The sequence below is a fragment of the Chrysochloris asiatica genome, unplaced genomic scaffold (genome assembly GCF_000296735.1).
Source record: "Chrysochloris asiatica unplaced genomic scaffold, ChrAsi1.0 scaffold00088, whole genome shotgun sequence".
In the NCBI taxonomy this organism is placed as follows: domain Eukaryota; kingdom Metazoa; phylum Chordata; class Mammalia; order Afrosoricida; family Chrysochloridae; genus Chrysochloris; species Chrysochloris asiatica.
Genome location: NW_006408606.1, coordinates 9,528,177 through 9,541,000, shown reverse-complemented (window position 1 = coordinate 9,541,000; position 12,824 = coordinate 9,528,177). Strand labels below are relative to the sequence as shown.

The window sequence follows — 12,824 nt, the reverse complement described above, 5'->3', positions numbered from 1 at the left end:
TTTAATGTTTCTTATGCATGTTGTTGTTAAGTGTTGTCAAGTCAGTTCCAACTCACAGCAACCCTGTATAGGGTTTCTAAGGAGCAGGGGTAGGTTTAAACCACTGACCTTGTGGTTAGCAGCCCGGAGCTTATCCTATCAAAGGCACATTATGTATGTACTATATTGTTGTTGTTAAGTACCATGGAGTCGGTTCCAACTCATAGTGACCCTGTACAGGGTTTCCGAGGCTGCAAATCTTTACGGGAGCAGAAAACCTCATTTTTCTCCCACGGAACAGCTGGTAGTTTCGAACTGTCAACCTTGAGGTTAGCAGCCCAATTCATAACCACTATGCTACCAGAGCGCCTCATTATGTACTATAGACTAAGATAAACATTTGATTGACTTTATGTATGAACAGTACCTAACTCTTCTGACTTACATGCAAATTAGACTTAAAGATAGTCTTAGGATAGGAACTTTTTCATAGTACAGGGACTTCCTGTATACCAGTGGCCATTATATTTTTTATTACTCACTGTTGTTAGGTGTCATCTAGCCAATTCCGACTCATAGAGACCTTAAGCACAACAGAATAAAACATTGCCTGGTCCTCCACCATCCTCACAGTCATTGATATGTTTGAGTCCATTGCTGCTACCACTGTGACAATCCATTTCATTGGGGGTCTTCCTCTTTTCTGCTGACGCTCCAAACATGATGTCCATCTCAAGGGACTGGTCCCTCCTGATAATATGTCTTAAGTGTGAGATATGAAGTCTGACCATCCTGGCTTCTAAGGAGCATTCTGGTTGTACTTCTTCCAACATAAAATTTGTTTGTTCTCGTGGAAGACCATGGCACTTTTAATATTCTTCTCCAACATCATAACTGAATTGCATCAATTCTTCTAAGGTCTTCTTATTCATTGTCCAACTTTCAAATGCAGATGAGGCAACAGAAATTACCATGGCTTAGATCAGATGCACCTTAGTCGTCAAACCGGTATTTTTGCTCTTGAACACTTAAAAGAGGATTTGTGCAGCAGATTTGCATAATGAAATACATTGTTTGATTTCTTGACTGCTGTTTCCATGAGTGTTGGTAGTGGATGCAAGCAAAAAGAAGTCCCTGACAACTTCAAAATTTTATCTATTTATCGTGATATTATTTATTGGTCCAGTGGTAAGGATTTTTGTTTTCTTTACATTGAGATGCAACCCATACTGAAGGCTGTGGTCTATAATCTTCATTAATAAGTACTTTAAGCCCTCTTTGCTTTCAGCAAACAAAGTAGTATCAGTTGCATATCGCAGGTGGTTAATGAATCTTCCTCCAGTCCTTATGTCACATTTTTCTTCATATAATCCAGCTTCTTGGATTATTTGCTTAGCACGTACACTGAATAAATATGGTAAAAGAATAAAACCCTGGCGCACACTTTTCCTGATTTTAAACCATTCAGTGTTCCCTTGTTCTGCTCAATTGCCTCTTAGTCTATGTATAAATTCTTCATGAGCACAATTAAGTGTTCCGGAATACCCATTCTACGCAATGTGGTCCATAGCTTGTCATGATTCACACTGTTGAAAGCCTTTGCATAGTCAATAAAACACAGGTAAATATTTTTCTGGTATTCTCTGCTTTCAGCCAAGATCTATGTGACATCCATAATGATATCCCTTGTTCCACATCCTCGTTTGAATCCAGCTTGAACCTCTGGCAGTTCCCTGTCAATATACTCTAGCAGCCATTTTTAAATTATCTTTAGCAAAATTTTCATCACTACTTGATTGTGAAAAATAAGATTTAAAAAAAGGCCAGTTTCACATAAAAGTTGTGCTGAAGGATAAGCAATAGACTGCTAACTATAAAGTTGGTGCTTCGTACACACCAGGCATGCTCCTAGAAAACCCTATATAGGGTCAGCATGAGTCCAAACTGACTCAGCAGCACTTACCAACAGCAGCAACAATGAAATAGTAAAAAATATTAAATTTATTAAGCCTTTGTCTTTTTAATATTTAGTATGATGGAACAGGAAATTAGCACAAAGCACTTCTGGTACATACTGAAATAACCCTCAAGGATTGTAACTTTCAGTTATGAGTTGAACTTTTTTCAAGAAACATTATTTTAACTTAAAATAACAACTAACAACTGTAGTTATTAACACTTGGGTACTTACAGACATTATCTTGAAATAAAGAAATTAACCTGTCACTTCAAAGGGCAGATATGAAATTTCAAGTGAAAATCTGTATTTGGGAAGATTTTGTCTGCTGTTGAGATCTGACAGTTTCTCAATACTTAATAACATCAGTAGTTATATTAACAAATATCTTTTAAAAACATATTCTATAATGGAATATGTCAACACTTGGAAAATCTATATAACTCCATGAACCAATAATCTCAAATCACTATTGGCAAAATGCAATAAAATCTGCATGTGTAAAAAATTCACTCAGAGTACAAGACTGGCTGGTGAATTTTAATGTAACAACAGATGATATGAAAAGTTCATCAACATGTTTTCAGACTCCACATTGCACCTAAACTTTTAAGAAACGACTGCTTATCTATAGATATAACACAATCTCAATCCAGATTCCAACATCATTCTTTAAAGAGATGGAAAATAATGATCACTAAATGTATATGGAAAGGGGAGAGACTTTGGATAAGCAAAGCACTGCTTAAGAAGAACAAAATTGGATGTCTCTGACTTCCTAATCTAAAAATGTACTACACAGTCACAGTGGTCAAAACAGCTTGGTACTGGTACAAAGCAAGATATAGAGATACATGAAACAGAATTGAGAACCCAAAAGTAATTACATCCACATACAGTCAGCTAATCTTTGACAAAGCACCAGAACATATTAAAAGGGAAAGAGAGAATCTCTTCAACAAATGGCGCTGATAGAACTGGAAATCTATTTGTAGAAGAATGAAACAAGACCCATATCTCACGCCATCATATCATACACAAAAACAAACATAATGTGGATTAAAGACCTAAATATAAAGCCTGATGGTTACAGTGGTTATGTGCTGTGGAGTCGGTTCTGACTCACAGCGACCCTATACAGAGTTTCCAAGGCTGTAAATCTTTACAGGAGCAGAAAGCCTCATCTTTCTCCCATGGAACAGCTGGTAGTTTTGAACTGCTGACCTTAAGGTTCGCAGCCATCATCAATGAAAAAATAGGGATCAACTTAGTGGCTCTAATACCTGGCCTAATACACTACCAAACATTGCTAAAAACACACAAACAACAGAAGACAAAATAGATGACTGGACCTCCGAAAACTTAGACACTTAAGTGCACAAAAGATTTTGCCAAAAGAGTAAAAAGGGAGCCCACAGACTGGGAAAAAGTTTTTTGCAACAATTTATTAGACAAGTGTCTAATCTCTAAAATTTATAGAATACTACACCTCTACAAGAAAATGACAAACAACCCAATTAAAAAATGGGCACAGGGCATGAACAGACATTTCATCAAAGAATACATTTAGGTAGCCAATATGGAAATATATGCATAGGGTTGCTATAGAAATATCATATGATCCAGTAATCTCTCTGGGTAGTGGTGGTGATGTGGTATGGAGTCGGTTCCAGCTCAGAGTGACCCTGCATAGGTGTTCTGAGGCTGTAAATCTTTACAGGAGCAAAAAACCTCATCTTTCTTCCACAGCGTGGCTGGAAGATTTGATCTGCTGACCTTTCAGTTAGCACATCAGGTCATAATCCGCTATGCTACCAGAGCTCTTTAGTAATCCCTCTACTTGTCCTATATCCACAAGAAATAAGAGCAGGACATGAGTAGATATGTGTACACTGATGTTCATCACAGCACTATTCACAATAGCAAAAAGATGGAGATAGCTTAAATGTCCATCAATGAATAAACAAACTTTGGTACATACACACAATGAAATGCTGTGCAATGTTGAAGAATAATAATAAATCTATGAAACATCTCAAAACATGGATGAGCCTAGAGGACATTATACTGAGTGAAATAAGTAAATCACAAAACGATAAATATTGTATGAAACCACTATTGTTAAAACTCAAGAAAAGGTTTTCATACTAAAAGAAACAAGATATTGATGGTTACTGGGTTGGGAAGAGGGGAGAGTAATTCACTGGCTAGAGGGTGGACACATGTTAACTCATGTGATGGGGTGGAAAATATACAAGAAGAAAGAGATTAGCAGAAGAATGATGAAAACAGGTGAAGACACAGGGAGGTATGCAAGGGCTAAAGGTTGGCTAGTTTCGTGCCGTGGAATCGGTTCTGACTCATAGCGACACCATATAGGGTTTCTGAGGCTATAAATCTTTACAGGAGCAGAAAGCTCCATCCTTCTCCCCTTAAAGGCAAGAGAGGTAAATAGTAACATATACATAACCTTGGAACAACAGTGTTCTGCGTGTAGACACATGAACAGAGAGACACAGACTGTATGGGTATGGGAGGAAGAATGGGATATATATGTATATGTATTTATATCCCCACAAAATTATCAGAGTCTGAAAGAGGATATTTGTACATGGGTAAACACAGGGAGGAAGTGGAATAACTGTTGTTTCATGGAGGGGATTGCTATCATTGAGATGAACCAAAGTGTATGATTTGTTGAATGTAAAAGTGGTGATCTTATCTGTAAACCTTCACTCAATTAACAATAAAAAGTTAAAATAAAAATAAAAAAAAAGAAAGAAACTACTGCTTATTAAGTCAGGAGTAGTAGCAAATAAAGAAAACTATAATTACCTGGGCAAGTTATTTAAATACTTGCGCTTTTTTTCAACTATGTGTCTACATGAGTCAGATTTTCTTCCAATACTTCAACCAAAACTACATATCACAACAAACTGAATATAGAAAACAGATGTGAGAATTCAGCTGCCTTCTCTTATACGAGTCATTAAGGAGATGTGCATATACAGCAATACCATGTTCTTGCTAAATTTTATTTTGGAAAATACAATTGTTTTTTCTTAAAAATTATGCTGAGTGAAATAAGTTGATCACAAAGGACAGCTATTTTATGACACCACATTATAAAAAGTCAAGAAAAGGTTTTCACATGCAAAAATAACATTGTCAGTTAAATACAAATGTCTGTATTCAATTATTCAATTAAAAAAATCTCAATTCCTCTTAATATGAGGAAGGTTAAAGAGATCATTTTCTTCATATCCTATTGTGTTTTTTGTTTCCTTTTTCACATATACAATCTGGTACACACAGAGTGAATTATTACCAGGAAAAAATGGAATGTGGGTTTTTACTGGTTTACTTAAATGATGTACTAATGATACATAATAATTATAATATACAAGAAAATTATCATATATAAATGTCATTAGGTACTTCAACCTCTGTTCAAATAAAAAGAAGTTAATTTCCAATTTATCATTAGCATTTTTAAAAGAGTAACTTACCAATGATGAAAGAAATCTCCCACTGTAAAACAGCATCTATACAGTACCTTTTGTGTAGCTCTATGTTTTGAGGCAGGAAGTAGCTTCATAGTCTTCTGAGAGGTTACTCCCACCTAAGAAAACACACCAACACTTGGTAAATGTTTTCCTATACACTGTAATTTGAAGTTATTACATCAGAGATGGAATCAGCAGTTTACTATCATGGTGACTCTCTTTTATTCAATTTGTGATATGAAATAATTACTATTATGAGTGACAAACTTATTTTCTAATAAAATATGCCACATGAGTGAGATTATGGGAAATAACCAAAAATAATAAAATTGATCTTGTAAAGTTGTCAACCCAAAAACAATTATGTTGCATTACTGGTAAGGTGCCTCACAAAAAGATATATACTTTTAGAAGTTGTCTTTTACAATTTCAACTAAAGAGTTTGGTAAAGCGATTTAAAATTTTTGGAAAAAATGAAATAGAATATATTTAACAAAAGTACCGAACATGCTGATGGCATAACATCCAATCTAGCTTACATAAAGATTATTTTACATAAGGTGGTTGTTGTTAAGTGCCATTGAGTCAGTTCTGACTCATAATGACCCCTATATAGGATTTCCAAGGAGCAGCTGCTCAGTTTGAACTATTGACCTTGCGGTTCAAACTGATGTTGCTATCCAGCACTCTATCCTGCAGCATCAGCCCAGGATTCCTTACATAAGGTAGGAAGGATGAAAACATGGCTTGTTCAGCTGGGAACTGTCACCAGTGGTACCTACTTTGGTGAGGATGGGGCTAATGAGAGAGAAGTTGGAGAAAAAAGATCATAAAAGAAATTGCATGTAACATAAATCCATGATTTTATTCTGTTTTCCAGGGAATGTTATTATATTTAAAGTAGCAGCCTGTTTGGATTTGGATTTTCAGAAATCAATCTAGCAAATGATATAAAATATGGCTTAGAGGGATGTGAAGCTGGAGGTCAGGAACCCAATCAGAAGGCTATTTCAATTACCTAAGCAAGAGAAAATGAGAACCTGAACTGGGAATAATAGACAGGGATGGAATGGGGCAGACTGAAGGACTATTTGGGAGAGAAAAGAAAGAAGATACAATGGTCAGTTGAATGTGGAAGGTATTAAAGTGGGAGTACCTAGCATGATGCCCAAATTTCTAACTTTAGGGTTGACTGGACAAACATTTGTATTGTTAACCTAAATAGAATGACTGGGAAAGAGGGAGAAAAGGAACTCAATTCTAAGTTTGTTTCTTTGACACAGCTGAAAGAAATCCTGAGAGGCAATGTGGTATAAGAGAAAAAACATTAACTGTGGAATCCAAGACTTTGTTTCAAATAGTAAGTCTCCATAATTTTTAGCTATTAATCAAATTTCAAGAGTCCTGGTGCACAGTGGCTAAAGTGCCTGCTAACAAAAGGTCAGTTGGGACCCACCAGCCAGCAGGTAAGAGAAAGCTGTGATAGTCTGCTTTCACAGAGATTCATAGCCTTGGAAACCCCATGGGGCCGTTCTACTTTGTTCTTTAGGGTTAATATGAAGATGCGTTGGTTGGTCAGTTTCAAGAAAACTGCTTACCTTCTCTGAGACCCTGGATCCTTACCTGTAAGATTATACATTTTCGGAATTTTTATGAGGATTAGTCATTTTCATGAGAATTTATCTTCTGCCAAAAAAAACCTCTTAAAAGTGTTAAAGAGCAAAGATGCCACTTTGAGGGCTAAGGTCTGTCTGATCCAAGCCATGGTCATCCCTCAATATGTTTGTGAAAGCATAATGAATAAGGAAGATGAGAAGAATTGATGCATTTCAATTAAAATGCTGACAAAGAATATTGAAAGCCTGAGGGACTGCAGGAAAAATTAAATCTAATGTTGTTAGAAGTATAGCCTGACGGTTTCTTAGAAGCAAGGATGGAGAGTTTTCGTCTTCTGTATTTTGGACATGTCAGGAGGGGCCAGTCCCTGGAGGACATCATGCTGTTTAAAGGAGTTGTTGTTGCTAAATGCCTTGGAGTAGTTGAACTCAGAGACCTTATATAGAGCTTCTGAGGAGCAGCTGGTAGGTTTGAACTGTCAGACTTGTGGTTCAAAGTCCAGTGCTGATCCTACAGCGCCACACCAGGAGTGCAGTAGTCAGCCAAAATATAAGGCTCCTCCCCCAACGGTTTGGATTAATACAGTGGCTCCAACAATGGACTCAAATATAATAGTGTGAGGACGGCACAGAATCCGTCAGTGTTTTGTTCCTTCTGTGTATAGGGTTGCTATGAGTCAGAGCCATTGACACCTAACAACAACTGTTTATGGATGTTAAACTCTGTAAATAAACTAGATGCTCAATAATATGTGGTCATTGCATTCATTATGATCTGGCTGGTGGGGTCTAGCTCAAAGTGAGGAACAAAAGTCTGGGTCTCGAGAGAAGTACCAGGTAGAGATGGAGATTCCTGAGCTACAGGCCTACAGGTACCTGCAGCCATGGAGAAGGGCACTAAGGCGAAATCCGGGTACCGGATGCTTCAGGAGCATTTCCAAGCGCCTTTAGCAGGCACAAGCTCCTCGGGGGCGTGTGCAAACACATTCCGTCCTGGTGGGGCCATCATACACAACAGGACCTACCAGCATCAACAGAAGGGCGGTACCCAGCCGAGCTAAGTACCAGTGCCAGCACCCAAAGGAGACCCAGACAGACAAGTCATTCCTCAGCGCCACTCGCCCCACTCCACCCCTTGAGATTCACCTGTAAATAATCCGCTCGGTTTAAATTCAGATCCATGATGGCTGCACTAATGCGCCGGGCAGCACCGGGCCAAGACTGGAGGAATAGGCGCAGAAACGTAGGACGCCCGTGTTTTGCTTGGAGCGGCAACCCCAGATACTGCGGCTACTGAGAGAGATGCAAAGGAAGGACGTCAGGGCAGCGGGAGTGACGTAAGCACGTTCACGCGAATTGGCCCCAGTATGAAAATACGCCCCGCCCTTATACCATTGGCCCGCCCACTGCCTGCAATTGTTCAAATCTGGTGGGGGAAAACTGAGGACAAGGTCTGTGAGACAACAACGGAAAGGTGGTTTTCAGGGACTCAAGAGATACAGACTTGCCTCCGCTACCCCCACTCAACCTTAACACGTCCCTCGCACGGCCTTGTCTTTTCCCCTGCAGTGTGGAGCACAGATGAGGCCCAGGTAGATTCTGATCTGTCCTGATGTGGTGCTGTAGGATAAGCAGTGGTTTACTAGCCACAAAGTCATTTCAAACTCACCAGCTACCATACCCAGGGTGGCTATGAGGCAGAACTGACTCAACTGCACCAAACGACATTTAGAAAGTTAGACTCCATCGTTATAAACATTATTCTAAAATAGAATTCTCAAACTTTTTGTCCTCAGCACTCCTGTACAAAACTCTTAAACAACTGAATATCCCAAAGAGTTTTTGCTTATATGAATGATCTATTTATATATTCTGTGTTAGAAATGATAACTGATTTTTGAAAATCCATTTAAAATAAACTAATTACACAAATTATATTTTAGTAAAAAATGTTTTTATTAGAAACCATCGAGTCATTTCCGACCATAGCAACACTGTTATGCACAGCAAAACAAAACACTGCGTTGTCCTGCGCCTTCCTCACAAGTGTTATGATTTGGTCCATTGCTGCTGCCACTGTGCTAATCCATCTCATTGGCGCCTTGCACTTTTTCACGGACCCTCCACTTTACCAAGCATGATGTCTTCCTCCAGGGACTAGTCCCCTGACAACATGTGCGAAATATGAGAAACAAAGTCTGGCCAGCCTGGCTTCTAAGGAGCATTCTTTCTGAACGTTTTCCTGTACAGATTTATTTGTTCTTCTGGCAGTCCATGGTACTTTTTCCTCCAACACCATAACTCAAGCGCATCAGTTCTTCTGTGGTCTTCCTTATTCACTGTCCAACTTTCACATGCATATGAGGCAATTGAAAATATCATGGCTTGGGTCAGGCATACCTTAGTCCTCAAACGGATATCTACTCTTGAACACTCGAAAGAGGTCTTCTGCAGCATATTTGCCAAAAGCAATACATCCTTTGATTTCTTGCCTGCTGTTTACATGAATGTTGATTGTGGACCCAACCAAATTGAAGTCTCACAAATTTAATCTTTTCTCCATTTATCATGATGTTATTTATTGGTCCAGTTGTGAAGATTTTTGTTTTCTTTGGATTAAGGTGCAATTCATACTGAAGGCTGTAGTCTTTGATCTTTATTCATTAGTAAGTATTCAAAGTCCTCTTGACTTTCAAGAAACAAGGTTGTATCTGCATAGAGCAGGTTGTTAATGTGTTTTCCTCCAATTCTGATTATCTGCTCAGTGTACAGACAGAATAAGTATAGTGAGAGAACATAAACCTTGTGTACACCTTTCTTGATTTTAAACCATTCATTATTCCCTTGTTCTGTTCAATCCACTGCATTTGGTCTCTGTACAGTTTCCTCATGAGCACAATTAAGTGTTCTGGAATCCCCATTCTTGGCAATGTTATCCATGGCTTGTCATGAAAAACCTTTGAATAGTCAATAAAGCACACTTATCTTTTTGGTATTCTCTGCTTTCAGCCAAAATCCATCTGATATCAGCAATGTATCCCTAGTTCCATGTCCTCTTCTGAATCCACTTTGAGTTTCTGGAAGTTCCTTGCCAATGTACTGTTGCAACTGTTTTTAAATTATCTTCAGCAAAAATTTTCTTGCATGTAATATTAATGATATTGTCAAATGATTTCAACAATCCATGAGTCACCTTCTTTGGAATGGGCAAAAATATGGATCTCTCTCAATCTGTTGGTCAGGTCTTCCAAGTTTCGTGGCATAGATGAGTGAGCACTTCCAGTGCTGAATCAGTTTACTGAAAGATTTCAATGTGTATTCTGGCAATTCCTGGAGCTTTTTTTTTGCCAACGGTTGAACATCAACCATTTCTTTTTGGTAAAATGACTCTGTTTACACCTTCCATCTTCTTTTGATGCTTTTGGCATCATTCAATATTTATCCTACAGAATTCATCAGTATTACAAGTCTAGGCTTGAATTTTTGCTTCAGTTCTTTGGACTTGAGAAATGCTGAGTGTGTTCTTCCCTTTTGGTTTTCTATCTCCAGATCTTTGTGCATATCGTTATAATACTTGCCTTTGTCTTCTTGAGCTCCCATTTGAAATTTTCTGTTCATCTCTTTTACTTCTTCATTTTGAGTCCTTTTGCTTTAACATTTCTACACTGGAGGGCAAGTTTCAGAGTCTGTACTGACAACCATCTTGGTCTTTTCTTTCTTTCCTGTCTCTTTTATGACTATTTGCTTTCTTCATGTATAATAGTCTTATGTCATCCCACAGCTCTCCTGGTCTTTGGTCATTAGCATCTAATGCATCAAATCTGTTCTTCAGATGGTTTTTAAATTCAGGTGGGATAAGGACCTAACAACAACAAAAATGTTCAAGGTCATATTTTGATGCTCATGAATTTAAAAATTTTTTTTCTTCAGATTCAGCTTAAACTTGCATATGAGTAATTGAGGGTCTGTTCCACATTCTGCGCCTAGCCTTGTTTTGACTAATGATATTGAGTTTTTCTACCACCTATTCCTAGTCAATTCGATTCCTGTGTATGCCATTTGGTTAGGTCCATGTGTGTTTAAAAAAGGAAAAGTCTATCATGCAATCTTCAGCATCATTTCTGTCACCAAGGTCATACTTTCCAACTACTGATACTTCTCCTTTGTTTCTAACCTTTGCATTCCAATCACCAGCAATTATCAATAAATCTAGACTGCATGTTTCATCAATTTCAGACTGGAATTCTTCAATTTTATCATTACTGACTTTAGTGGTTGATGTATAAATTTGAATAATAGTGGTATTAGCTGGTTTTCCTTGTTGGCATATGGATATTATCCTACCACAGACAGAATTGTACTTCAAGATAGATCTTGAAATACTCTTTTCGACAAATGTGATGCCATTCCTCTTGTTGTTTCTGGTATAATTCAAAATGGCCAACACCAGTCCATTTCAGCTCACTAAATGAGTAAGATATTGATCTTTATGTGTTGAATTTATTTTTGACATATTGCAGTTTTCCTAGATTAATACTTCATAAATTCCATGTTCAGATTATTAATGGATATTTACAGTTGTTTCTTCTCATTTTGAATTGTGCCCCATCAGCAAATGAAGGTCTCGAAAACTTTACTCCACTCAAGTCATTGTGGTCAACTCTACTTTGAGGAGGTAACTCATTTCCAGTCATATTTTGAGTGCCTTATAACCTGAGGGGCTCATCTTCTGACATTGTATCTGACAGTGTTCCACGGCTATTCAGGAGGTTTTCAGTGCCTAAACATTCAGAGTCCTGGTGTGGTGCTGCGAGTCCATATGCAGGACTACAAAGTCAATTTGAACCGCAAGGTCACCAGTACAAGCTCACCCACAAGTTGCTCCTCGGAAACCCTGTACAGGGTTGCTATGAGTCAAAACTGACTCAATGGCACGTAACAACAACAACAAACATTCAAAAGTAGTCTACGTCCTAGTCTTAGTCGGGAAGTTCAGCTGAAACCTGTCCACCATGGTTTACCCTGCTGGTATTTAAAATCCTGGTGGCATAGTTTCCAACATTACAGCAATATGGAAGTCACCACAGTATGACAAACTGAGAGACAAGTGGTGGAATGAAAAATACTGTTTCCAATATAAAATTTGAAAACAGAGTGATATTGTTTTCAAATCTAGCTAGTGGTTGTCTTAATAGTAAACAGCAGGTGTCTCCATACTGCTTCTGCATTCTATCCATTGTAATATTGCTATATGTTGTCTGTATTTTATCTATAACTATATGTATATGGCAACCACTTGTCTGTCAGTGTGTTGTACTGTGGTGGCTTGTGAGTTTCAGTGATTTTGAAAGCTATGCCACCAGTATTTTAAATACCAGCAGGGTTACCCATGGTGGAGAGGTTTCAGATGACCTTCCAGATGAAGACAGACTGGGAAGAAGGAGTGATGAACTACTTCAGAATATTTAGTCACTGAAAACCTTATGAATAGCAGAGAAACACTGTCAGATATAGTGCCAGAAAATGAGCCCCTCAGGTTGAAAGGCACTCAAAATGCGATTGGGAAGAGCTGCCTCCTCAAAGTTGAGTTGAACCTGATGACACGAATGGAGTAAAGCCTGTGGGAGAAAAGCCCAAGGGACCTTCATTTGCTGATGGGGCACAACTCAAAATGAAGAGAAATAGCTGTAAACATCCATTGAAAATTGGATCATGGAATGTATGAAGTATGAATCTGGGAAAATTGGAAGTTGTCAAAAATTAAAT

General features: G+C 38.1%; 1 protein-coding gene across 1 annotated transcript in view; it reads right to left on the bottom strand.

The window, feature by feature from the left end:
- Positions 1-8,240, bottom strand: part of BBS7 (Bardet-Biedl syndrome 7) — a 54,601-nt gene extending 46,361 nt beyond the window's left edge. The window contains exons 1-2 of the mRNA XM_006866274.1: positions 8,205-8,240; positions 5,493-5,558 (exon numbers count right to left, since the gene is read on the bottom strand). Coding sequence (XP_006866336.1) covers positions 5,493-5,558; positions 8,205-8,240 — 102 coding nt within the window. The remainder of the gene's footprint in view (positions 1-5,492; positions 5,559-8,204) is intronic.
- Positions 8,241-12,824: the final 4,584 nt, after the last annotated feature.